Source organism: Falco biarmicus, unplaced genomic scaffold, assembly GCF_023638135.1.
Source record: "Falco biarmicus isolate bFalBia1 unplaced genomic scaffold, bFalBia1.pri scaffold_27, whole genome shotgun sequence".
Lineage (NCBI taxonomy): Eukaryota > Metazoa > Chordata > Aves > Falconiformes > Falconidae > Falco > Falco biarmicus.
The window spans coordinates 510,430-537,373 of NW_026611833.1; the positions used below are offsets into that span (position 1 = coordinate 510,430).

Below are 26,944 nucleotides of genomic sequence, written 5' to 3' on the forward strand. Positions count from 1 at the left end.
GGGAGATGGCTTGTACTGTCCGTGTCATCCCGCTGACAGCCCCTCCATCCCCTGCCTGTGCTCTTCTTCTCCCCGTGTAAGTGGCCTCCCAGCACAGAGGTGACGCACAGCCCTCCTCTGGCTGTGGACCATAAACCTAACCAACCCGACACGTGGCACTGCATATTCTACCACTAAATCATGTCCCTAAGTGCCTGTGTTTCCCCCAGTACCCAATAACGGATGCTTAGATCTCCTTTTGCCCTTAATGTTTTTACAGGATGTGTCAGGTGTCTTGTCTGAGCAGGACGATTGGGAAGACAAATATGATAAAGAGCTGTGCCAAGAAGAGGAAACCCTCATCTACAGCATCTGGGCCAACCCCTCATTCCTGGATTTCTACCAGGACACCCACGCTGGTCTCCAGGATGGGCCCTGCTGGCTGAGCAGTGTAGGCAGAGGGACATCAGGAGACAAAGCCAGAAACCTGCAGGGAGTGTCCCCTGTCCCAGAGGAACACATGGATGATAAGCCAGCAGCTGCTGCCCTGACCGGAGCTCCTGTGGAAGAGTGGTACTGCGCATCTCTAGCTACCGTAGGAAAAGAGGCGAGGAAGACACCAGCTTCTCCTCTCCTCAGTGAGCAGCCCACAGCTGTGGCAGAGAGCCAGGCTGCTGCCCCACACAGCCCCATAGCCTACAACATGGCTCTGCAGGACACAGACGACTGCAAAATGAGAGAGGTCCTGCACGAGGCATTGCCTGCGATACAGGAGCTCAGTCAGCAGCTGGCAGAACACGGGGACCCGGCACAAAGTGTGGGTGTGGTAATGGCAGCAGCACCACCTGCAGCACCTCAGGACAGTGAGCCTCCCTTGTCTGGGGAGCCTCAGAGAGAGCCCAGCACAGCCACTGAGTCTCCAGCAGCACACAAGGATGAAGTGGCTCCTTCATTGCCTCAACCCCCCGCCCCAGATGATGCTGCCCTACCCCACCTTGAGCCAGCAGGGGACAACAAAAGAGATTACATGGATTCTACCTTGTCTGCAGAGTCTTGGCACCAGGTGAGCCCAGGGTGCATTGCTGGCAGCGACCATCACGAGGTACTGTAGGCACGTATAGTGTCCAGGATGTGTGCAGCTGGGAGATGGCTGGTGCTGTCCATGTCATCCCACTGACATCCCCTCCATCCCCTGCCTGTGCTCTTCTTCTCCCCGCGTAAGTGGCCTCCCAGCACAGAGGTGACGCACAGCCCTCCTCTGGCTGCAGAGACCATAATCCTAACCAACCCGACACATAGCACTGCATATTCTACCACTAATCCATATCCCTAAGCGCCTGTGTTTCCCCCGGCACCCAGTTACAGATGCTTAGGTCTCCTTTTGCCCTTAATGTTTTTATAGGGCGCGCCAAGGTTCTTGTCTGAGGAGGAAAACTGGGAACGTGATGATATAGAGCTGTGCCGAGCGGGAATCATCATCTACAGCATCTGGGTCAACCCGTCATTCCTGGAGTTCTGCCAGGAGCCCCGTGGTGGTTTTCAGGAGAGGCAGCCAGATAACACGTGGCCCTGCTCCGAGCCCAGGGATGAGCCCGAGGATGAGCCAGGTACATCCTTGCGTGTAGCGCTGGCCCGGCAAGGGAAGGCTTAGCCCAGGTGTCCCAGCAATGTGCACCCAGGCCAAAGCAGGACTGCGTGCATGGGGGCTGGCCGTTCCCTGGCCACCACTCCCTGGGGAAAGCTCTCGGTGGCGGGGAGCAGGCAGGATCTTGCCCGGTACCTGCCCAGCCCCCTGCCTACACATCTCTTCCTTCCACAGGCATGGCTGCCCTCCCGCATGCCCCAGCTCGACGGCGACGGCCCTCCCTCTTCCGCAGGGCGCTCAGGGCTCTGCGCAAGGCTTTCTGCTGTACTTGCATCAGGCCACAGCGAGAGCAGCAGCGCCGTGCTGGCAGAAGGGTCCCCAGAGATGGCAGCTGGCCCTGATCCTGTGCGGTACCCAGAGGGTGTGGCACAGGGAGGCACGCGAGGCATGGGTGCATGGACGGCGCCCAACACCTTCAGCTGCCACGAGGACATTGTGCTGCCAGACTCCTCTCCACCCTGGACACTTTCTGAGGTCAATAAAAGCTGAGCACACTCCCCCAGTGGTTGTCTGTGCCTGGTCCATCCTGGGAGAAAGACGTGTGCAGGCAAGTTCTGAGTGGGGAAGTTCTGGCCGCAAGAGGAGACAACTTGGTGGAGTGTGCATGTGTGATGCACTGTGAGCGTGCAAGTACTCCGCTGTATGTAATGTGTACCCTCGAGTAACTTGGTGAGCACTCCCCCGTGCTCCCAGCGCTGTCATAAAGAATGCCCGCCTTCTGAAACTTCACATCAGGTCTGAGAGGGTTTTTCACCGTGACCGCCTTTACGGGATCATTTTCTGGTGACCCAGGTGAGACTCTGCTGTTGAGCGTCGGTGGAGCTGTGAATCGCAGCAATTCCAGCCGGCACTGAGGGACTCTTGGGGAAGACCTCTGATTCCCGGACCAACGACTCCAAAGCAACGTTCCCCCGGTAAGATGTCAGGCATTCCTGGTGGTCTGGGATACCTGCCCCTAAGCAGAGGCAAAAGCCCTGCTGGGTTGGGTTATTGAGGGCTCTCCTGCAAACAATGTGTCTGGTGAAATTTCTGCCTGGCATACTCAAGTATATTAATGGTGTGTGTGTGTGTGTGTGTGTGTCTAGTAGAGTGCGCTCGGAACATCTGAAAATACTTCTATACATGTGTATGATAAAATGTTCAGGACACTAAAAGGAAACGGGCCCTGGTCAGTGTACACGGCCGTGGTATTTTACAGCAGTCTCCCCTGGGATGTGTTTTGGGACACTGGGAAGAATCAAGGGGTAGTTCTGAGGGAAATGTAACTAAAAGCACCCTAGTGCAATAGTGTACTCAGGGGTGGTCTCTGTATAAACTGGGCGACGGGGGAAAATGGCAGTTTGCATTATTGTATGATGTTACCGCTGATGTTGTTTTGAAGGCAGGAAAGGAAAAGGGACAGAGTTTGATACGCTGATCTTTTTCCACTGTAAAGACCCGTTCTGAATGGCAAAACCAGCGTGGTATAAATTTACCTTCCTGAGATCCTTTTCTCTTGGCTTTGGGAAAGGATAAGAAGAGGTTGTTGAAAAGGGTCTGCTCTGCTTGTAGTATCAGACAGAGGTGTTTAAAATTGTAATGACTACAAGAAAGAAGGAGGTTTAGAGACAATGGTTTAGAGTTAATGGTTGAAGCCCAGCAGAGACGGGGAGAGAGTTCTGATGCTGATATTAGTGATGTGAGCAGGGTAAGAGAAAGTGGTGGCAGGCGAGCTGACGAGGCTGGTGGCAGGGAAAGTGGCTGTGAAGAGGGAGAGCGATTTAGTGGGGCAGAAGGTTTTAGCCCAGCCGCAGGGTGGGAGCGGGCCAGACCAGGGGAAGTGATACAGGCTCCCCTGCGCCAGGCTGTGGGAAATGAAGGACCCGTTACGGTGACGGTCCCGTTTTCAAGAACAGAGTTGAAGCATTGCAAAGCAACCGCAGGAAATTACCGAGACGACCCTGAGAAGGCGGCTGGTGTTTTTGAAATAATGATGGTTAAAACACAGGATGATCCAGAGTGTAAGGATATAGCGGCAGTACTGCAGGTTTTATTTGATAGTAGTGAGAAGGAGATGATTTGTCAAGCCGCTAGAATGCATGTGGAAGCTGAGGTTAAAACAGGAACTGTGGAGCATCATTTCCCCTCTGTTGGTCCAAACTGGGACCTGCATGTTAACGGACCCAGGCAGCTTTGGACTCGGTGTCAGAAAGGGATTCTATTTGGCATTCAAAATGCTGTGGCTAAGGCAATAACCATGTCCGAACGGTACGAGGCTAGGCACGATAGCCAAGAGCCCCCCCCAGATCTGCAGAACAGAATGAAGGAGGTAGCCCGCAACTCTACAAGTGCTGACCCTGAATCTTAAGAGGGATGAGATCAATCGGCCCCTCTATTGGTGGGCCAATCCTGGGATGGTATTAGAAGAAAGTTACAGAAGTTACAAGGAAGTGATTGCTCAAGGTAGGGGAAAGCTGTTGGACGTTGCTTGCATTGCAGATCGTCATAGAGAGAGTCGAAAGGGAAGAGTAAATTGTCGCTTGTTGGCGGTATCAGAGTAAAATGGTAGGGTGAGGGGAAGGTCCTGAGGACAGGGCAGAGCCCCCAGAGGGGGGACTCCGGCCCAGCCCTCGGTTGGGTGATAATCAGTGTGCACAGTGCAAAAGGGATGGGCGTTCAGAAGAAGACCGTCTGCTTAAGGATTGGAGCCCCTCTGCCCCCTTGCTCCCAGTAAGCGAGGAATGAGGGGGAGCGGAGGAGTCTCTCCCCAGAGCAGCCTCTGGTTAAAGTGGAGCTGGGAAGTGAAGAAGTTGAGCTTTGGGTAGATCCTGGGGCTACTTCCTCTGTTCAGAAGACTTTAGAGGGGAACTAAGCAGTAAGGATATAAGCATTGCTGGTATGGCAGGGACCCATGAAACTTGGCCATTTTTGAAACCTTTAACAATGAAGCTGGGAAAACAGTGGGTTACTCATCAGTTTTTATACTAGCCAAATTCTCCAGAAGCATTGTTTGGGGAGAGATCTACTCCAAAAAATTGGAAGCAGAAATCTGATTTTAAAACGAGGAAATAGAAATCTGAATTCCAGAAACTGTTTGTGTCGAGAGGCAGCAGCTTTGTTATTAAAGGCTATGCTGCCTTGAAAGGAGAAAGATACGCCCGGAGGTCAGAGATGCTGTGATTCCTATTGTACGAGCCGGAGAGGTTCCTGGAAAATCCAACAGGTCAAAACCTGTAAGGACTGACTTAAAGCCTGGATCATCCCCGCTGAGAATGAAACAGTGTCACCTGAAGCTGGAAGCTAGGAGTGGGTCGGTAGCGATAATTCAGAAATTCTTGAAGTACAGCCTGCTGGTGGGGTGTGTATCGAAATCCAACACCCCTGTGTTGATATGGAGAAATAATGTGAAATGGGGATAATGGACATGGATTGTGATTGTATGTGTCTGCTTAAGGAATGTGGGTATGGTGACTAGTCATGCGTGCGGTGACAACCACAGTTTTGAGGAGACGCCTGCCCCTCTTCCTCTAACAAAGGGGAGACGGGGAGACGCCTGCCCCTCTTCCTCTAACAAAGGGGAGACGCCTGCCCCTCTTCCTCTAACAAAGGGGCTATTTAAAAGAGAATAAGAAAAGATGAGAGACATTCAAATGCTATCTAGAGGGAGGGAGTGCTAAGTCTCCTTGCTGGAAAAGATTGGGTGGTCACAATCACCTGAAGAAGATCGGGTGGTCACAAGGACATGAATCACCTGAAGAAGATCGGATAGTCACAAGAACATGAATCACCTACAAACCTGCAAGACCACCACATTCCAGGAAACGGACTGATAAGCTAATTAACATACGAAGCGGGGTTTAGGTAACGAATATGTATAGGCGTTAATTGAATATTCATTTGTTCATTGTATAAATGTGAGATGGTTCGTCACTTCGGGTATGCACGCTTGTGGAGGAGCGATCCCCCGTGCATCTGCGTGCAATAAACATACCTACTTTATAACTTTCGAGTTATAGAGTCTAATTCCGCACGTCAGTGTTGCCAGTGAAAAAGGCCAAGGGTCAAGATTGCCGATCGGTGCAGGATTTAAGAGCAACAAATCACATACCTCAAGGTATTTATCCTGCAGTAGCACATCCATACAGATATGAAACCACCCTTACAGGGGAACAGGGATGGTGTACAGGTTTTGATGTGAAGGATGCCTTTTTCTGTGTTCCCCGGGGCACTGACAGTCAGAAGCCTTTTGCTTTTGAATGCGCAAACCCAGAAACGGGAAGGAAAATGCAATACACTTAGGCGGTTGTACCACAAGGCTTTCAAAATATCCCGACAATCTTTGGGAATCAGTTGGCAAAGCAGTTTGACATTTGGAGAACAGAAAATGATCAGGGAAGAGTTCTGCGATCATAGGATGATATTCTGGTTTCAGCAGGGACTTGGGAGCTATGTCTTTCCCTGACGATAAGCCTTCTAAATGTCTTGGGAATTAGTGGATATGGAATTATCGAGGAGTCACTTCCACGTTTGGGGTTTGAAGTGCTGGAAGGCCAGAGACAGTTGGGATCCCAACAGAAGGAGGCTATTCGCTGCCTCGCGGAGCCTCAGACTCTCAAGGAACTACGAGGATATCTCGGGGTGGTCGGATGGTGTCAGCTTTGGGGAGGCAATTGTGTTTTATTTGTGAAAGCTCAGTACGAGCTACTGAAAACCTCCTGCCATGGGTCTATTGGCGGGACAGAGGAGGGTAAAGCCACTTTCAAGCGTCTGAAAAAAAGTGAGCTCTGGTGGAGGCCCCCACGTGGGGATTACCTGATGTGACAAAGACCTGTGCACTTCTTAAGCGTGAGGGAAAAGGTATTGCCTTTGGAGTTCTGGCACATTGTTTAGGGCCTCAGGGGCGGGCTGTAGCTTGCTCCTGCAAAGAGCTGGATGAGGTGAGCTCAGGATGGCCTGGATGCCTTAAAGCAGGAGCAGCACCTGTGCTACTGATGCAGGAGGCCCCTAAGTTCCCCATGGGGCAGAAGGTGACCGTCCATGTACCACCCGTGGTCGTCACGGCACTAGAAGAAAAAGGAGGACATTGGTTGGCCCCTAGCATAATGTTAAACTAACAAGTGTCATGTGGGGAGGGGGTCCTCCCATTTTGGGGTGGGGGGTCTGTTTCTGGGGCTCCGTTTCCTTGACAGTGCAGATCTGAGGGCTGCCCTGCTGCTAAGGACTTCCATCGAGGGGGAGCTTCTGCGTGATAACTGAGAATGACCTGCTGGAGGGTCCCCTTGGGGGGATCCTGATGTCCCAGGAGTGCTCTGTGGAGGGTCCTTCTGCTTCCAAGATGTCCCCAATGTCACTAGGGTGTCCCTGGGAGGGTCCTAATGTCCCCGGGAGTGTCCCTGGTGTCCCAGGGATGTCTCCAGAGATGTCCTAGTGTTCTCAGGTGGCCCTATAGGCATTCGGGTGTCCCAGTGTGTCCTGTGGGGGTCCTGGTGTCCCAGGGGGAGTTCCTAATGCCCCTGCAGTTTCCCTGGATGCAGGTCGTGTGTTTCCAGGGGCGTCCTGAATGTCGCTGGGGTGGTCCTGGTATCCCCAGGCCATTCTAGATGTCCCAGTGGTGTGTCAGTGGGTCCTTGTGTATCACAATGTGTCCCTGGTGGGGGTCATTAATGTCACAGTGGTGTCCCTGGAGGCATCCTGATGTCCCCAGTCCATTCTAGATGTCCCAGTGGTGTCTGTCAGGGGGTGCATGTGACCTAATATGTCCTTCTGGGAGTCCTTAACGCTCTAGTGGTTAAGGTTCTAGGGATGTCCCTGATGTCCTAATGGTGTCTTGGGCGGGGTGGTGGTGGTGGTGTCCTGGTGTCCCAGTGTGTCCCTGGGGCGTTGTGGGGTGTCCCTGGGGGTGGTCCTGGTGTCCCCAGGGAGGTGAGTGGGTAGGCTGTTATGTCCCGGGGTGGGGTTCCTGGGGAATTCCTAATGTCACGGGGGTGTCCCTGGAGGGGTCCTGATGTCCTAAAGGCTATTCTAATGATGTCCCAGTGGTGTCTCCCAGGATGTCCTTGTGTTGCAAGGTGTCCCTGTGGGGGTCCTTAATGTCCTTGTGGTGTCACTGGGGCAGTCGTGGTGTCCCTGATGTCCCAGGGATGTCCCCAGGTTTGTCCTTGTGTTCCCAGTATGTCCCTTGTGCGTTTCTGGTCCTGTGGGGGTCCTGGTGTCCTGGGAGGAGTCCTTAATGCCCCTACATTGTCCCTGGGGTAGGGCTGTGTTAAAGGGGGGTCCTTAATGTCCCAGTGCTGTCCCTGGAGGGGTCCTGGTGTCCCTGGGGAAGGTGAGGGGGTGGTCCCTGATGTCCCAGGGGGCATCCCTGGGAAATTCCTAATGTCACAGTGGTGTCCCTGGAGGGGTCCAGATATTACCAGGCCATTCTATATATCGCCGTGGTGTTTCCCCGTGTGTTCTTGTGTCCCAGTGTGTCTCGGTGGGTGTCTTTAATGTCCCAGTGACATCCCTTTGGGAGTCCTGGTGTCCCCCCGGAAGTCCCTAACATCATAATATTGTCCCTGCCTGTGTGCTGGTGTCCCCAGTGTGTCCCTGCAGAGTTCCTGTTTCCCTGGGGATGTCCTCGGTGACCACAACCTCTCCTGCCTGATCTCTGCCTGCCCTCACCCTCGCTGCACTCTGCGACCGAGACCTGCAGCCGCTGAAAAGCTCACCCTCACCCAGCCCGACGGCCAAGGCCGAGAAAGGTGAAGCGCTGCTGCTCCTCCCGCGGAGGATTCACAGCGGGCCTCTCTCAGGGAGTCCCTCAGCAGCTCTCCTGCTCTTGCTTCGTGGTCAACCAGGGGCGAAAGCGTGCCCAGATCTAGTCTGAGAAAGCTTTTGGCACGTGATAGAGTTTCGCTCTTCCCTGTGGTCAGCCTTTGTGCCGTTTTCCTGGGCAGGGGGTCCTGGTCACAGGACTCGGGACCTTTGCTACGGTCCAAGAGCGATTCCCAGGTGAGGAAGAGGTGTACGCGGTTTGAAGACCTGTCTCCCAGCTGGACATTGGTGAGTTATCTCTGCGGGAGCTCGCGTTCCTCACAGAGGTTATTCCTGGTGAGAAGACAACGGCCGCCCTCCACTTTCCCGCACCCTGTTTGGGACTGGGGTGCATGCTCTCTGCCCTTCAGAAAGGGCGCAGAGAAATGAGGACTTCAGAATTTCTCTGGAGAGAATTCCCTCCAAAGTTAGGCGGACAGCTTGAGCTCCTCCCAAACTAACCACTCCCCAAGAGCCGTTTCCGTAAACGACCTTTTCTCTGGCATTTTGTTTCTAATTTTACATAGAAATTCAGCCCGCTCTGCCAGTGACGATGTTCCTCCTCCTTGCAGAGGATGTCAAGATCGAGCCGCTGAACCACAGGTGGCTGTCACGAGCCACTTCCTTCCCATGGCACGTGGTGCAGAGCTGTGTGCAAGAGACCATACTCTTGCACTCTTTCCAACTGAGGAACAGGCAGCGCCTCGCCTTCACCTTCAAGGACATTGGCGTTCTGTCCTTCACCGACAACGTCCTGTGCATGCGATTCTATTGCGACTGCGTCACAGGGCTGGAGAGCAAGGCCAGCTGGATTGCGCTGCTCAGCACTGCGAGTTGCTCAGGCTTTGAGGGTGATGCAGTGACTTTGGGAAGCCTCTTGAAGGGTGAGCAACCCGATGGTCGTTGGGCAGCCTGCACGTGGCAGGCCAGTCTGACACCTTTCCACGTGCTCGCCCACGCTGAGTTCTCCATTGGAAAAGAAGTTTTATTCTGAGCTTCTGAGTTCTTGCCCTACAGAAAGGCTGGCAGTGTTACTGCGCAGTCTCAGTGTTTGCTGTGCAGCTTCTCCAGAGCAGAGCAAGGGCTCCTGTTCACGGCGGAAGATTTGGAGGAGGGGTTTGGAAAAGTGGCTTCCTTTTGGAGCAGGAGACAGGTCTGCTTCCTTTGGGAGCCAAGAGCAAAGTGCCTTGGAAACCTTCTAGCAGCTCTGTGTCACTTTACAGAGGCTGAGGATGCCCGGTGCAGCTGTCTCCGGTGGAGCGACCAGCACTCGGGGGATGCAGGCTGCTCCTGCCCACGCCTTCCCCAGGTGAGTGCGTTTCCTCTGCAGCCCTCGACTGACCGAGCGGGCGGATTCCCAGCTCCTGATCAGGAGTGCGCCTTGCCGGGGCTCGGCGTTGCACGTTGAGTCTGGGAGGGGGCCTGACCTGAAGGGGCTGGTTTCTGGTTAACTTACGATGAGTTGGGGTTACACGTGGGTTCTCCTGGAGTGGCCAGGCAGCGTCACTGCGTTTCTCATGCCCAGCCTGCCCGTCACTCCCGTCAGAGAGAGCCAGCTGCACACAGGGAGGGCTTTAAGCTACGCCGCCTGGTGTTGGGGGGAGATTGCTAATAAAACCCATTCATGGCTGCATGGCCACGAGGAAGAGGGGTGCCGTGCCTCACACGAGAGTCGTGAGGATTAGTGCTGGGAAGCTGCAAGAGGGTAGGGGTCACCCTTCTTCAAGCCTGTGTCATCATTTACTGCCCAGGTTTCGCTTTACGGTGGTCAGCAGAGCAGTGGCCAAGGCTTTGTCCGCCTGGGCCAAGAAGGCTGCAGCAAAGTCCAGGCTCAGACAAGGTGTGGGAACAGGTCTCCGCTGCCCAGCTGAGGCCCTGCCCCGCGCTGGGTGACCACAGCTCCATCAAAAGGCACTCCCCAGGGGGCTGCTCTGCTGAGTTTCCTCCTTTGCCAGGGGCAGAGGCGCATCCTGGCAAGCTGCTGCAGAGACGGACGAAGCTTTCCCTTCCTGCACTGCCAAGTCAGGGGCCAGGCACAAGAGAGAAAGACTTGGGCAAGAAGACTTCTGAGAGGTGAGACCCTGGTGGGAAGGGATGAAAGGGATCCTGCACCCGTGGAGGAGAGACCTCCCCTCCGGACACTCCGGCTGCAGGGACGCGGCAAGGTCCCTGACACGTGCCGCATGGCTCTTATGTGCTTGTTTCCCCTGTTGTGGGCCCCTCCCTGGGGAAGGTGGCGGATGCTGAGTGCACCCCACGTCCCTGTGGTTCCCTCACGCAAGAGCTGAGGTGCAGACCTCCCCCGTCCATCTGAGGGGGCTCAGGAAAGGCTCCCCGCTGCCAGCAGAAATGGCCCCACCTCGCGTGCTGCTTCTGCCAGCCTGGGGAGCTTTGGTGCCAGGCGAAAGTGGGAGAGCAAACTGCCCCGTGCTCATGCCGACTGCTCCTGGTGCCTCTTTGCAGTGCGCTCCCCCCACGTCCAGGCAGCTCCCCCAGGATGAAGGAGGCAGGCAGGCAGGAGCCGGCTTCTCCAGCCAAACCCACCTCTACACTCCCATCCTCAGACGACTGCCAGAAAGCGCTGCAGGTGCGTGCCTTGCTGTAGCTGCCGTGCTGCTGGGGACTCGGCAGAAGCCTCTTTGTGCAGAGAGCCAGCCTGAAAGGAGCCCTGGACGTGCGCTCCTTGTCGGCTGTCTGTCACCTCCTTCAGATCTTCCTTGCCCCCTGGGTTGTCACAAAACACTTTCTCCTGGCCCAGGGGCTATGGGAGATGCCCAAGTCCTTTCTCGGCTGTTCACAGTGCAGGGCTTTGGTCGCAGCTGTGTTTGCCAGGAGCCTAGAATGACCCCCGAGCCCCCGATGTGTTAGGGGCAAAGCCCTGCCAACCGACCAGCTGAGGCAAGGGCCGGCAACACGGGTCAGACCCGAAGGACACCCGTTCCAGGCGCTGAGACTAATCCTGCCTTCTGCTGCCTTGCCATCCCCTCCAGGAGGTCTGGCAGCTGCCTGCAGAGTGGGAGCAAGTGAGGCCCAAGTGGCAAGAGCAGCTCGAGCAAGCAAAGGCAGAGTGGGCGGCGTGGGGAGCCTGGTCTGCGGGGAAGGACCGACAGCAACCCCAGGTACGGGCAGCGATTGACACCGCTGAGAGCAGCAGCCACCCTCTCCTTCGGGGCACCCAGGGCGGCAGGTCTCCAGAGCGGGGGAGCAGGACAGACACCCAGCTGCAGGGCAGGGGTTTGCCTGCTCATGCTGGTGAGGGAGAGAGTGGCAGCAGGATGCAAGCGACAAAATCGGCCGTGATAAGAGGCACGCAGTGCTGGGTCTCCCGGCTGCCAGGTCCTGCTGCAGGCTCCTTTCAAGAGGTCCTCTGGGAAACAGCACCTGTGGTTGCCGTCTGCTTTGCTGAGAGCGTCTGCTCCTTGGCAGGCCCTCGGCACTGGAGGCACTCGGACTCCCCACCCTCCAGCCCAGCCCAGGAGAGAGGCAGTCAAGGAGAGGTGGAGAAAGGCTCCAACCCCTCTCCCAGCAGAGCAGACAGCAGCAACCTCTAGGCCTGGGGGAAACCTGCATTAGGGAGGAAATAGGCATTTCCTCCTCCCCTTAAGCTTTGAGTGTTGTTCTGTAGAAGGAAGAGAGTTGCCTCATTGCCCCAGGATGGGGTAGGGGAGCCCGGAGGCAGCGGTGCCTGAGCCTGGGACAGGGTTCTCCAGCCTGGAGGCCAAAGCTGTTGGTGGGACTCTTCCCTCCAGCCTCCTGCCTGGTCCCTGCAGGGGGCAGGGGACCCGTGCTGGGGCAGCAAACACTGCTGTAAAGCCTAAAGGTGTCCCCAGGGGCTGCTCCCAGCTCTGCCTGGGAGCTGCTGCCGTCAGATTCACCCACTAGCAAGCAGTTCCTGGTGCAGGAGTGACAACTGCGTGGAGGAGAACAGGTCTGGGTGTCTAATACCAAGGTCTCCAACATCAGCTGAGCAGCGTTTGTTTTAATGGTTTTGGGGTTTTTTTTCTCCCCAGGAGTTTCCATAGTACCCCAAAGCCATTTTCTGTCAGAAAAGGTGCAGGCACATGCACGAGACACGGGTGTTTCTCTGTGTTGTAACTGGGAACAAAGGCGGCTTTTCTTTTCATTCCAGCTGGAAAGGGAGCACAGAGCGTCAGCCCCAGGGAGGCAGCCCTGCTCCCTCGTCCTGGCTGTGGGTGTGAGCCCGTGCACGCTCCACCTCTGGAGGAAAGGCACTGAAGAAGAGCAGCCTGGGAGGGACCTCCCAGAGCCGGCTGGGGAGAGGGCTGGTCACCCCGCGGCCCATGGCGACTGCCGGGAGCAGCTCGGCGTGGCCAGTGGCCTCTGGGCACGGGCCTGCGGGCCTCCCCTGCGTTGCTGTAGGCGGGCACCGGAGCGTCCCCAGGCCTGGGCGCCCTGTGTGGGAGCCATGCGTGGGGACAAGGCCCCGGGCGGTGGCAGCCAGAGCTGCTGCACGCACACAGGACTGAGCTCTGCAGAGGCTGCTGGCACCGGGGGGATGTGGGAGGTGCGGGCTCGGGCCTGCTGGGGCCTCTGTGAGGGGCAAGCAGGGGCTGCCCCACGCCGGGCACAGCCGCGCACAGCCAGTCCCCGCCAGGCTCCACAGCATCGCCAGGGCTTTGTGATGCAGGCGGCGCAGTGTGCCCAGAGGTCATTGTGATGCGGGTCCCCACGGTGACCCCGCGGGTATTTAAGGAGCCAGAGCCCTGGGGTGCCCACTCCCAGGAGAGCCACTCCCTCAGGAGGCAGCATCTCCCCTGGGTGACCATGGCCGGTCGTCGGCAGGCGCCGCCGAAGATGCCCACGCATGAGGAGGCAAACGCCCCCCCCCAGCCCAACAGCAGGCTGCCGGGCCTGCAGAACCGGCGCCAGGTGAGGGACGGGGCAGGAGGGGGAGGCCGGTGGTGGGACAGGGCCACGCGGAGCTGCCTTAGTGCCAGGGCCGGGCTTGCCGCCACTGTGGGGGCCGCTGTGCCAAGGCAGCCGCCTCCAGTCCTTGACTTCTCCTCCTCCTGCCCGCAGATGGGCCACAGGCAGCCGCTGGCAGCGCCGCAGGACAGCCAGGGACAGGCTTCGTCCCCCCATGGGAACAGGCTGCGACGGCTCCCCTGCCCACAGAGCTCGCAGGCCGCTGGGAGCCGACGCGCACAGGTAGGGAGCCCGAGGGAGCCCGGGACAAACGTCTTCCCGAGTCCAGGCGCTGCCGACAGGCAGGCGGGAGCTGCAGGAGGGGACGGGAGGGCCCGGTCACCTAGCAAGCTGAGCCCCCCAAGCCGTGCCTGCAGGCTGCCCGGGCATGCTGGGGATGCTCCCAGGAGTCACTGTGGGCCATGGCCGGAGCAGTGCGCTCCCCAGCCAGCTCTGGGAGCCGAGCGGCAACTCCCTGTGGGGCCGAGTGCTGCCCTGGGGGCTGGCAGGGGAGCCGGCACAGGGGTTTTTCCAGCTGGGACACGGGGGCACGGGCGAAGGGCCACAGTCACGCAGCCTCTCTCCTCGCCTTCTCTTGCAGACGGACAGCCCGGCGTGCAGGGTGGCAATGCCCTCCATCAGGGTGAGGCAGGAGGAGACAGCCCGTCTGCCAGCAAGGCAGGCAGCAGCACCACAGAAGGTGCACGCAGCTCGGGCACCAGGAGCTGCCAGCACTTGCTGCAAGCTCCTGCCTCTGCCAGCAGCAGCCTCTGCAGCTTCTGCCCAGGGCAGGGGAAAGGCCAGCAGCACTGCAACCAGCAGACACCGACAGCTTGTCCCATCTACTCGGGGCATCCCTGGTGAGCAGGGGAAAGCCACCAGTGCGCAGAGCAGGAGGCATGCCCCACGCAGCCCTGCAGCCAATGCCGCAGCTGGGAAGGAGACAAAGAGGTGCCTTTTGAGGAAGGACCCGGACAAGGTTTGCACTGGGAGCCACCGACCCAGCCAGCAGACAGCGGCACAGTGGCATCGGGAACACAGGCTGGGTGCGGCGAAGATGGCAAGAACAGAGGAGGTCCGGGCGGCCCAGAGTGGCAAGGCCTCTGCAGGTCAGCACGTGCGTGACGCACGTAAAAGCACCGGTGCTGCTGGCAGGGTTTCTGTGCCAGTTTCCCTGGGCAGGCGGGATGTGGCTTCAGGGCAGCAGGGACAAGTGGAAGAGCGCCACCCCAAAACACAGCTGTCTCTCATAAAGACCAAGTGCAAAGGCAAGTCGCTGCGGGAGCACCAAGAGGCTCTTAAGGAGCATGTGGCCATGCCGTCAGTGAAGACGGAGGATCAGATGGCCACCATCACCACAGCCAGCAGACACCAACAGCTTGACTCATCTACTCGGGGCATCCCTGGTGAGCAGGGGAAAGCCCCCAGTGGGCAGAGCAGGAGCCATGCCCCACGCAGCCCTGCAGCCAATGCCACAGCTGTCTCCCAGCCCACCCGCACCCGCTGCCTCCAGAACCAGCTGCAGCAGGAGATGGCACTGTCCACCCAACCCATCCTGCAGCGGTTCAAGCGCGAGCTGCCTGCCTCCCCCTGCACGGCCCAGCCCGAGGGCTCTCCTGGCCACCAGGGCCATCAGGGGACGCAGAGCTCCTGCTCCTCTGGCAGAAACAGGCCCCACACCTTGGCGGCCCTGCAGGAAAGACCAACAGAAAGCCACAGTGCTGGGCCACAAGCCACGTGCCAGGCTGTGAGAGGTGCTCAGCTCCGGGTGATGGAGCGGGAGGACTTGATGCTGCCTGGCAGCGCATACAGCCATCTCCTGCAGCAGAGCAGACGCCTGCAGCGTCTTCTGAAAGACCTGGAGAGGCAACAGAGTGCCCTTGAGATGGAGAGCCGCCTCCTGGGAAAGGACGGTTCTCCAAGAGCGTGCAAGGAGGCAGGGAGACTGCAGCAGAAGAATGCTCAACTAGCTGCCCTCACCTTGCGGCTGGGAGAGCGAGCCAGGCAGCTGCAGGTGACCATCCATCGCCTGGTCAATGCTCGCGGGCCACTGCCCATCCAGCGCTCCGCTGAGCAACTGTGCCCGCCATTGCTTCCTCAGCCGAGGGGTGGAGAAATGGGAGAGCCCAGCAGAGCTCTGCTGGCACGGGACAAGCGGCACGACTTGGCACAGAAGGCAGCTGAGGGGCTGGAGGCCCGAGCAGCCGCAGATGAAGAGGGATCCTCTGATGTGAGCACCCCCGGGCAAGCTTGTGAGGAGTTGCAGGTGCAGCTCGCCAAGGTGACAAATGAAAACACCCACCTGGCTGAAGAAAACGCTCGCCTGCGTGGGCAGATGGCTTTGACAGAACAGGTTCAGGCTGAAAATGCCAACCTGAAAGGGCAGCTAGCGCGACTGGCAGAGGAGCGAGACTCTGCCATCCAAGCAACCATCTGTCTTTTTACCCAACTGGAAGCGGCCAAGCGCGAGCTGACAGCCATGAGGGACAGGGCAGAAAGGAGTCAACAGCTGGAGAGGGAACATGAGGAGACAAAGCTGGCCCACAGGGAGCACAGAGAACCCCTGCGAGCGTTTCCAGCCCCGCTGAAGGAACTGAGTGATCGGTTTGAGAAGCTAAAGAAATGCTGCCAGCAGCTGTTTCAGGAACTGGAATGGCTGGGAGGAGAAAGATCCAACAGCACCGTTTCCGAGCCGCAGCAGGCTAACCTGGGAGCAGACAAGGAGTCCGTCCTGCTGGAGGCTATGAGAAAACAACCGGCAGAGCTTCGAGCATTCATCGCTCGTTACAGCTATGATCCTTTCGATGGTCCCAACGAGCGGCCTGAGCTGGAGCTTCCGCTAGTTGCTGGACAATACGTTTACATCTTTGGAGACGCGGATGGAGACGGTTGGTACGTGGGAGAGCTGACCGACGGCACAAGGGGATTGATCCCCTCTAATCTCGTTGAGGAAGTTCCAGGTGACGGGTGACCTGATGACACCACAGTCTCCCCAGAGACAAGTGATTGGTGGCAGGGCATAGATGACGTCTGTCCTGTCTTCTCATAGAGCTTCTCATTAAACCTCTTTTAATGACCTCTCTGTGTAATCTCACTCCCTGTCCTGTTTGTCTGAGAGCTGAAGGGACGCTGTGCCTGCTATGGGGGACGTGGCGGGGGTGGACTGAGTGCCAGCTACTGGAGTCAAGGCGAGGCCGTAGGCAGCTCTGGCTTGTGGTGCCAGCTACTGGTGTGCGTCCCAGTGCAGCCAGTGGAGTGAGGGGGGGTCCGAGTGCAGCTACTGGAGCCAGTGGGGATCTCAGCCATCAGGCACTAGGGGTGCGTCCTGAGAAACCACAGGGTATTTGCACTACAGTAGCATGTGCAGTAAAGAAAACTGGTCTTGCAGTTTGATCCAACGCTGCATCTGCAAACAAAACGAGGCGGAGGCATGAGGAACATGGATGGAAACCTCACCTGCCACACCAAAGTTACGCCACGGAAACTCTTCCCTTTTTGTCACCTGCCTCGGGTTTGGTAAATCTTTTGCCGAGTCTGAAGCAAAGGCCCATTGCCTCTTCTTCCTGTTTCTAACGGCTAACGTCTGGGTTTCACAGGCTGCTTTGTTGTGCGGCACCGCTTACACCCCAGAGTTGCCTTCATAAATGCATCCTTGTACTAGGAAAGGAAAATCGCCTGTCATGCCAGTCATACCACTGTACTACCCTACCCGCAGGGCAACAGACCGCCCTGCTTGTAAGAGGATTTAATACAGGAAATAATCCTCAAGTATCTGGGTGTTTTAACAGTTTAATCACGTGCTTGCAGTCTGACTGCTGACACAATCTAACAAGAAAAAATATTAAGGGGGCTAAATCTGTGTTTCAAAAAAAGTGGGGTTTCTCTTTCCCTTCCTGAGAAAACTTGCTCCCTCTACGTTTCTGCCCTGTCATTTCATCTAGCAGCTTCGAAGAAGGGTCTCCCGGCCAGCTATTTTGATGTCATGGCGAGCTCTGAGATGTTTGAGTTTGTTCCTTTCACGCCCCCAGAACTTGGAGTCCTGTGGCTACAACAGCATCTCTGCTGCTGTACAAAAGCAGGGCCCTTGCCAGGTCCTCACGATAACGCACTTGATGGGCAAGGTGAACACGTTATTTTACACAGCTTCAGAAATCTCACTGCATTGTTGCCTGCGAAAAGCCACTTTCCTTTTGGCATTTGAGACACCTTTGAACACTGACCATAGAGCCCTGTGGCAACCTCTAGGCCTGGGGGAAACCTGCATTAGGGAGGAAATGCCTTAAGAGGAAACTCCCCTTAAGCTTTGAGTGTTGTTCTGTAGAAGGAAGAGAGTTGCCTTATTGCCCCAGGATGGGGTAGGGGAGCCCGGAGGCAGCGGTGCCTGAGCCTGGGACAGGGTTCTCCAGCCTGGAGGCCAAAGCTGTTGGTGGGACTCTTCCCTCCGGCCTCCTGCCTGGTCCCTGCAGGGGGCAGGGGACCCGTGCTGGGGCAGCAAACACTGCTGTAAAGCCTAAAGGTGTCCCCAGGGGCTGCTCCCAGCTCTGCCTGGGAGCTGCTGCCGTCAGATTCACCCACTAGCAAGCAGTTCCTGGTGCAGGAGTGACAGCTGCGTGGAGGAGAACAGGTCTGGGTGTCTAATACCAAGGTCTCCAACATCAGCTGAGCAGCGTTTGTTTTAATGGTTTGGGTTTTTTTTTCTCCCCAGGAGTTTCCATAGTACCCCAAAGCCATTTTCTGTCAGAAAAGGTGCAGGCACGTGCACGAGACACGGGTGTTTCTCTGTGTTGTAACTGGGAGCAAAGGCGGCTTTTCTTTTCGTTCCAGCTGGAAGGGGAGCACAGAGCGTCAGCCCCAGGGAGGCAGCCCTGCTCCCTCGTCCTGGCTGTGGGTGTGAGCCCGTGCACGCTCCACCTCTGGAGGAAAGGCACTGAAGAAGAGCAGCCTGGGAGGGACCTCCCAGAGCCGGCTGGGGAGAGGGCTGGTCACCCCGCGGCCCATGGCGACTGCCGGGAGCAGCTCGGCGTGGCCAGTGGCCTCTGGGCACGGGCCTGCGGGCCTCCCCTGCGTTGCTGTAGCGGGCACCGGAGCGTCCCCAGGCCTGGGCGCCCTGTGTGGGAGCCATGCGTGGGGACAAGGCCCCGGGCGGTGGCAGCCAGAGCTGCTGCACGCACACAGGACTGAGCTCTGCAGAGGCTGCTGGCACCGGGGGGATGTGGGAGGTGCGGGCTCGGGCCTGCTGGGGCCTCTGTGAGGGGCAAGCAGGGGCTGCCCCACGCCGGGCACAGCCGGGCACAGCCAGTCCCCGCCAGGCTCCACAGCATCCACAGCCAGGGCTTTGTGATGCAGGCGGCGCAGCGTGCCCAGAGGTCATTGTGATGCGGGTCCCCACGGTGACCCCGCGGGTATTTAAGGAGCCAGAGCCCTGGGGTGCCCACTCCCAGGAGAGCCACTCCCTCAGGAGGCAGCATCTCCCCTGGGTGACCATGGCCGGTCGTCGGCAGGCGCCGCCGAAGATGCCCACGCATGAGGAGGCAAACGCCCCCCCCCAGCCCAACAGCAGGCTGCCGGGCCTGCAGAACCGGCGCCAGGTGAGGGACGGGGCAGGAGGGGGAGGCCGGTGGTGGGACGGGGCCACGCGGAGCTGCCTTAGTGCCAGGGCCGGGCTTGCCGCCACTGTGGGGGCCGCTGTGCCAAGGCAGCCGCCTCCAGTCCTTGACTTCTCCTCCTCCTGCCCGCAGATGGGCCACAGGCGGCCGCTGGCAGCGCCGCAGGACAGCCAGGGACAGGCTTCGTCCCCCCATGGGAACAGGCTGCGACGGCTCCCCTGCCCACAGAGCTCGCAGGCCGCTGGGAGCCGACGCGCACAGGTAGGGAGCCCGAGGGAGCCCGGGACAAACGTCTTCCCGAGTCCAGGCGCTGCCGACAGGCAGGCGGGAGCTGCAGGAGGGGACGGGAGGGCCCGGTCACCTAGCAAGCTGAGCCCCCCAAGCCGTGCCTGCAGGCTGCCCGGGCATGCTGGGGATGCTCCCAGGAGTCACTGTGGGCCATGGCCGGAGCAGTGCGCTCCCCAGCCAGCTCTGGGAGCCGAGCGGCAACTCCCTGTGGGGCCGAGTGCTGCCCTGGGGGCTGGCAGGGGAGCCAGCACAGGGGCTCTTCCAGCTGGGACACGGGGGCACGGGCGAAGGGCCACAGTCACGCAGCCTCTCTCCTCGCCTTCTCTTGCAGACGGACAGCCCGGCGTGCAGGGTGGCAATGCCCTCCATCAGGGTGAGGCGGGAGGAGACAGCCCGTCTGCCAGCAAGGCAGGCAGCAGCACCACAGAAGGTGCACGCAGCTCGGGCACCAGGAGCTGCCAGCACTTGCTGCAAGCTCCTGCCTCTGCCAGCAGCAGCCTCTGCAGCTTCTGCCCAGGGCAGGGGAAAGGCCAGCAGCACTGCAACCAGCAGACACCGACAGCTTGTGCCATCTACTCGGGGCATCCCTGGTGAGCAGGGGAAAGCCACCAGTGCGCAGAGCAGGAGGCATGCCCCACACAGCCCTGCAGCCAATGCCGCAGCTGGGAAGGAGACAAAGAGGTGCCTTTTGAGGAAGGACCCGGACAAGGTTTGCACTGGGAGCCACCGACCCAGCCAGCAGACAGCGGCACAGTGGCATCGGGAACACAGGCTGGGTGCGGCGAAGATGGCAAGAACAGAGGAGGTCCGGGCGGCCCAGAGTGGCAAGGCCTCTGCAGGTCAGCACGTGCGTGACGCACGTAAAAGCACCGGTGCTGCTGGCAGGGTTTCTGTGCCAGTTTCCCTGGGCAGGCGGGATGTGGCTTCAGGGCAGCAGGGACAAGTGGAAGAGCGCCACCCCAAAACACAGCTGTCTCTCATAAAGACCAAGTGCAAAGGCAAGTCGCTGCGGGAGCACCAAGAGGCTCTTAAGGAGCATGTGGCCATGCCGTCAGTGAAGACGGAGGATCAGATGGCCACCATCACCACAGCCAGCAGACACCAACAGCTTGACTCATCTACTCGGGGCATCCCTGGTGAGCAGGGGAAAGCCCCCAGTGGGCAGAGCAGGAGCCATGCCCCACGCAGCCCTGCAGCCAATGCCACAGCTGTCTCCCAGCCCACCCGCACCCGCTGCCTCCAGAACCAGCTGCAGCAGGAGATGGCACTGTCCACCCAACCCATCCTGCAGCGGTTCAAGCGCGAGCTGCCTGCCTCCCCCTGCACGGCCCAGCCCGAGGGCTCTCCTGGCCACCAGGGCCATCAGGGGACGCAGAGCTCCTGCTCCTCTGGCAGAAACAGGCCCCACACCTTGGCGGCCCTGCAGGAAAGACCAACAGAAAGCCACAGTGCTGGGCCACAAGCCACGTGCCAGGCTGTGAGAGGTGCTCAGCTCCGGGTGATGGAGCGGGAGGACTTGATGCTGCCTGGCAGCGCATACAGCCATCTCCTGCAGCAGAGCAGACGCCTGCAGCGTCTTCTGAAAGACCTGGAGAGGCAACAGAGTGCCCTTGAGATGGAGAGCCGCCTCCTGGGAAAGGACGGTTCTCCAAGAGCGTGCAAGGAGGCAGGGAGACTGCAGCAGAAGAATGCTCAACTAGCTGCCCTCACCTTGCGGCTGGGAGAGCGAGCCAGGCAGCTGCAGGTGACCATCCATCGCCTGGTCAATGCTCGCGGGCCACTGCCCATCCAGCGCTCCGCTGAGCAACTGTGCCCGCCATTGCTTCCTCAGCCGAGGGGTGGAGAAATGGGAGAGCCCAGCAGAGCTCTGCTGGCACGGGACAAGCGGCACGACTTGGCACAGAAGGCAGCTGAGGGGCTGGAGGCCCGAGCAGCCGCAGATGAAGAGGGATCCTCTGATGTGAGCACCCCCGGGCAAGCTTGTGAGGAGTTGCAGGTGCAGCTCGCCAAGGTGACAAATGAAAACACCCACCTGGCTGAAGAAAACGCTCGCCTGCGTGGGCAGATGGCTTTGACAGAACAGGTTCAGGCTGAAAATGCCAACCTGAAAGGGCAGCTAGCGCGACTGGCAGAGGAGCGAGACTCTGCCATCCAAGCAACCATCTGTCTTTTTACCCAACTGGAAGCGGCCAAGCGCGAGCTGACAGCCATGAGGGACAGGGCAGAAAGGAGTCAACAGCTGGAGAGGGAACATGAGGAGACAAAGCTGGCCCACAGGGAGCACAGAGAACCCCTGCGAGCGTTTCCAGCCCCGCTGAAGGAACTGAGTGATCGGTTTGAGAAGCTAAAGAAATGCTGCCAGCAGCTGTTTCAGGAACTGGAATGGCTGGGAGGAGAAAGATCCAACAGCACCGTTTCCGAGCCGCAGCAGGCTAACCTGGGAGCAGACAAGGAGTCCGTCCTGCTGGAGGCTATGAGAAAACAACCGGCAGAGCTTCGAGCATTCATCGCTCGTTACAGCTATGATCCTTTCGATGGTCCCAACGAGCGGCCTGAGCTGGAGCTTCCGCTAGTTGCTGGACAATACGTTTACATCTTTGGAGACGCGGATGGAGACGGTTGGTACGTGGGAGAGCTGACCGACGGCACAAGGGGATTGATCCCCTCTAATCTCGTTGAGGAAGTTCCAGGTGACGGGTGACCTGATGACACCACAGTCTCCCCAGAGACAAGTGATTGGTGGCAGGGCATAGATGACGTCTGTCCTGTCTTCTCATAGAGCTTCTCATTAAACCTCTTTTAATGACCTCTCTGTGTAATCTCACTCCCTGTCCTGTTTGTCTGAGAGCTGAAGGGACGCTGTGCCTGCTATGGGGGACGTGGCGGGGGTGGACTGAGTGCCAGCTACTGGAGTCAAGGCCAGGCCGTAGGCAGCTCTGGCTTGTGGTGCCAGCTACTGGTGTGCGTCCCAGTGCAGCCAGTGGAGTGAGGGGGGGTCCGAGTGCAGCTACTGGAGCCAGTGGGGATCTCAGCCATCAGGCACTAGGGGTGCGTCCTGAGAAACCACAGGGTATTTGCACTACAGTAGCATGTGCAGTAAAGAAAACTGGTCTTGCAGTTTGATCCAACGCTGCATCTGCAAACAAAACGAGGCGGAGGCATGAGGAACATGGATGGAAACCTCACCTGCCACACCAAAGTTACGCCACGGAAACTCTTCCCTTTTTGTCACCTGCCTCGGGTTTGGTAAATCTTTTGCCGAGTCTGAAGCAAAGGCCCATTGCCTCTTCTTCCTGTTTCTAACGGCTAACGTCTGGGTTTCACAGGCTGCTTTGTTGTGCGGCACCGCTTACACCCCAGAGTTGCCTTCATAAATGCATCCTTGTACTAGGAAAGGAAAATCGCCTGTCATGCCAGTCATACCACTGTACTACCCTACCCGCAGGGCAACAGACCGCCCTGCTTGTAAGAGGATTTAATACAGGAAATAATCCTCAAGTATCTGGGTGTTTTAACAGTTTAATCACGTGCTTGCAGTCTGACTGCTGACACAATCTAACAAGAAAAAATATTAAGGGGGCTAAATCTGTGTTTCAAAAAAAGTGGGGTTTCTCTTTCCCTTCCTGAGAAAACTTGCTCCCTCTACGTTTCTGCCCTGTCATTTCATCTAGCAGCTTCGAAGAAGGGTCTCCCGGCCAGCTATTTTGATGTCATGGCGAGCTCTGAGATGTTTGAGTTTGTTCCTTTCACGCCCCCAGAACTTGGAGTCCTGTGGCTACAACAGCATCTCTGCTGCTGTACAAAAGCAGGGCCCTTGCCAGGTCCTCACGATAACGCACTTGATTGGCAAGGTGAACACGTTATTTTACACAGCTTCAGAAATCTCACTGCATTGTTGCCTGCGAAAAGCCACTTTCCTTTTGGCATTTGAGACACCTTTGAACACTGACCATAGAGCCCTGTGGCAACCTCTAGGCCTGGGGGAAACCTGCATTAGGGAGGAAATGCCTTAAGAGGAAACTCCCCTTAAGCTTTGAGTGTTGTTCTGTAGAAGGAAGAGAGTTGCCTTATTGCCCCAGGATGGGGTAGGGGAGCCCGGAGGCAGCGGTGCCTGAGCCTGGGACAGGGTTCTCCAGCCTGGAGGCCAAAGCTGTTGGTGGGACTCTTCCCTCCGGCCTCCTGCCTGGTCCCTGCAGGGGGCAGGGGACCCGTGCTGGGGCAGCAAACACTGCTGTAAAGCCTAAAGGTGTCCCCAGGGGCTGCTCCCAGCTCTGCCTGGGAGCTGCTGCCGTCAGATTCACCCACTAGCAAGCAGTTCCTGGTGCAGGAGTGACAGCTGCGTGGAGGAGAACAGGTCTGGGTGTCTAATACCAAGGTCTCCAACATCAGCTGAGCAGCGTTTGTTTTAATGGTTTGGGTTTTTTTTTCTCCCCAGGAGTTTCCATAGTACCCCAAAGCCATTTTCTGTCAGAAAAGGTGCAGGCACGTGCACGAGACACGGGTGTTTCTCTGTGTTGTAACTGGGAGCAAAGGCGGCTTTTCTTTTCGTTCCAGCTGGAAGGGGAGCACAGAGCGTCAGCCCCAGGGAGGCAGCCCTGCTCCCTCGTCCTGGCTGTGGGTGTGAGCCCGTGCACGCTCCACCTCTGGAGGAAAGGCACTGAAGAAGAGCAGCCTGGGAGGGACCTCCCAGAGCCGGCTGGGGAGAGGGCTGGTCACCCCGCGGCCCATGGCGACTGCCGGGAGCAGCTCGGCGTGGCCAGTGGCCTCTGGGCACGGGCCTGCGGGCCTCCCCTGCGTTGCTGTAGGCGGGCACCGGAGCGTCCCCAGGCCTGGGCGCCCTGTGTGGGAGCCATGCGTGGGGACAAGGCCCCGGGCGGTGGCAGCCAGAGCTGCTGCACGCACACAGGACTGAGCTCTGCAGAGGCTGCTGGCACCGGGGGGATGTGGGAGGTGCGGGCTCGGGCCTGCTGGGGCCTCTGTGAGGGGCAAGCAGGGGCTGCCCCACGCCGGGCACAGCCGGGCACAGCCAGTCCCCGCCAGGCTCCACAGCATCCACAGCCAGGGCTTTGTGATGCAGGCGGCGCAGCGTGCCCAGAGGTCATTGTGATGCGGGTCCCCACGGTGACCCCGCGGGTATTTAAGGAGCCAGAGCCCTGGGGTGCCCACTCCCAGGAGAGCCACTCCCTCAGGAGGCAGCATCTCCCCTGGGTGACCATGGCCGGTCGTCGGCAGGCGCCGCCGAAGATGCCCACGCATGAGGAGGCAAACGCCCCCCCCCAGCCCAACAGCAGGCTGCATCACGAGGTACTGCAGTCAGGCACAGTGTCCAGGGCATGTGTGACAGGGAGATGGCTGGTGCTGTCCATGTCATCCCGCTGACAGCCCCTCCATCCCCTGCCTGTGCTCTTCTTCTCCCCGTGTAAGTGGCCTCCCAGCACAGAGGTGACGCACAGCCCTCCTCTGGCTGCAGAGACCATAATCCTAACCAACCCGACACATAGCACTGCATATTCTACCACTAATCCATATCCCTAAGCGCCTGTGTTTCCCCCGGCACCCAGTTACAGATGCTTAGGTCTCCTTTTGCCCTTAATGTTTTTATAGGGCGCGCCAAGGTTCTTGTCTGAGGAGGAAAACTGGGAACATGATGATATAGAGCTGTGCCGAGCGGGAATCATCATCTACAGCATCTGGGTCAACCCGTCATTCCTGGAGTTCTGCCAGGAGCCCCGTGGTGGTTTTCAGGAGAGGCAGCCAGATAACACGTGGCCCTGCTCCGAGCCCAGGGATGAGCCCGAGGATGAGCCAGGTACATCCCCGAGTGTAGCGCTGGCCCGGCAAGGGAAGGCTTAGCCCAGCCGTCCCGGCAATGTGCACCCAGGCCAAAGCAGAAGGACTGCGTGCATGGGGGCTGGCCGTTCCCTGGCCACCACTCCCTGGGGAAAGCTCTCGGTGGCGGGGAGCAGGCAGGATCTTGCCCGGTACCTGCCCAGCCCCCTGCCTACACATCTCTTCCTTCCACAGGCATGGCTGCCCTCCCGCATGCCCCAGCTCGACGGCGACGGCCCTCCCTCTTCCGCAGGGCGCTCAGGGCTCTGCGCAAGGCTTTCTGCCCTACTTGCATCAGGCCACAGCGAGAGCAGCAGCGCCGTGCTGGCAGAAGGGTCCCCAGAGATGGCAGCTGGCCCTGATCCTGTGCGGTACCCAGAGGGTGTGGCACAGGGAGGCACGCGAGGCATGGGTGCATGGACGGCGCCCAACACCTTCAGCTGCCACGAGGACATTGTGCTGCCAGACTCCTCTCCACCCTGGGCACTTTCTGAGGTCAATAAAAGCTGAGCACACTCCCCCAGTGGTTGTCTGTGCCTGGTCCATCCTGGGAGAAAGACGTGTGCAGGCAAGTTCTGAGTGGGGAAGTTCTGGCCGCAAGAGGAGACAACTTGGTGGAGTGTGCATGTGTGATGCACTGTGAGCGTGCAAGTACTCTGCTGTGTGTAATGTGTACCCTCGAGTAACTTGGTGAGCACTCCCCCGTGCTCCCAGCGCTGTCATAAAGAATGCCCGCCTTCTGAAACTTCACATCAAGTCTGAGAGGGTTTTTCACCGTGACCGCCTTTACGGGATCATTTTCTGGTGACCCAGGTGAGACTCTGCTGTTGAGCGTCGGTGGAGCTGTGAATCGCAGCAATTCCAGCCGGCACTGAGGGACTCTTGGGGAAGACCTCTGATTCCCGGACCAACGACACCAAAGCAACGTTCCCCCGGTAAGATGTCAGGCATTCCTGGTGGTCTGGGATACCTGCCCCTAAGCAGAGGCAAAAGCCCCGCTGGGTTGGGTTATTGAGGGCTCTCCTGCAAACAATGTGTCTGGTGAAATTTCTGCCTGGCATACTCAAGTATATTAATGGGGGTGTGTGTGTGCGTGTGTGTCTAGTAGAGTGCGCTCTGAACATCTGAAAATACTTCTATACATGTGTATGATAAAATGTTCAGGACACTAAAAGGAAACGGGCCCTGGTCAGTGTACACGGCCGTGGTATTTTACAGCAGTCTCCCCTGGGATGTGTTTTGGGACACTGGGAAGAATCAAGGGGTAGTTCTGAGGGAAATGTAACTAAAAGCACCCTAGTGCAATAGTGTACTCAGGGGTGGTCTCTGTATAAACTGGGCGACGGGGGAAAATGGCAGTTTGCATTATTGTATGATGTTACCGCTGATGTTGTTTTGAAGGCAGGAAAGGAAAAGGGACAGAGTTTGATACGCTGATCTTTCTTCCACTGTAAAGACCCGTTCTGAATGGCAAAACCAATCCTGGGATGGTATTGGAAGAAAATTACAAAAGCTACAAGGAAGTGATTGCTCGAGATAGGGGAAAGCTGTTGGGTGTTGCTTGGATTGCATATTGACACAGAGAGAGTCAAAAGGAAAGAGTAAATTGTCGCTTGTTGGCGGTATCAGAGTAAAATGGTAGGGTGAGGGGAAGGTCCTGAGGACAGGGCAGAGCCCCCAGAGGGGGACTGCGGCCCAGCCCTCGGTTGGGTGATAATCAGTGTGCACAGTGCAAAAGGGATGGGCGTTCGGAAGAAGACCATCTGCTTAAGGATTGGAGTCCCTCTGCCCCCTTGCTCCCAGTAAGCGAGGAATGAGGGGGAGCGGAGGAGTGCAGGAGCGGTCTGCAAACTAGGACCATGCGCGGCAATCGGTTAGCTGAGGGGAATGTGCTCGA

General features: G+C 58.1%; 1 protein-coding gene and 1 pseudogene across 1 annotated transcript; both read left to right on the forward strand.

Annotated features, from left to right (window-relative positions):
- The window catches only part of LOC130143369 (ankyrin repeat domain-containing protein 26-like), a 247,144-nt pseudogene that overhangs the window by 82,022 nt on the left and 138,178 nt on the right, over positions 1-26,944 (forward strand).
- Positions 13-25,313, forward strand: LOC130143347 (uncharacterized). Its single transcript, XM_056326044.1, has 2 exons — positions 13-1,042; positions 24,823-25,313. The coding sequence occupies exons 1-2, from the start codon at positions 248-250 to the stop codon at positions 25,069-25,071; spliced, it is 1,044 nt and encodes a 347-aa protein (XP_056182019.1). The 5' UTR covers positions 13-247; the 3' UTR covers positions 25,072-25,313.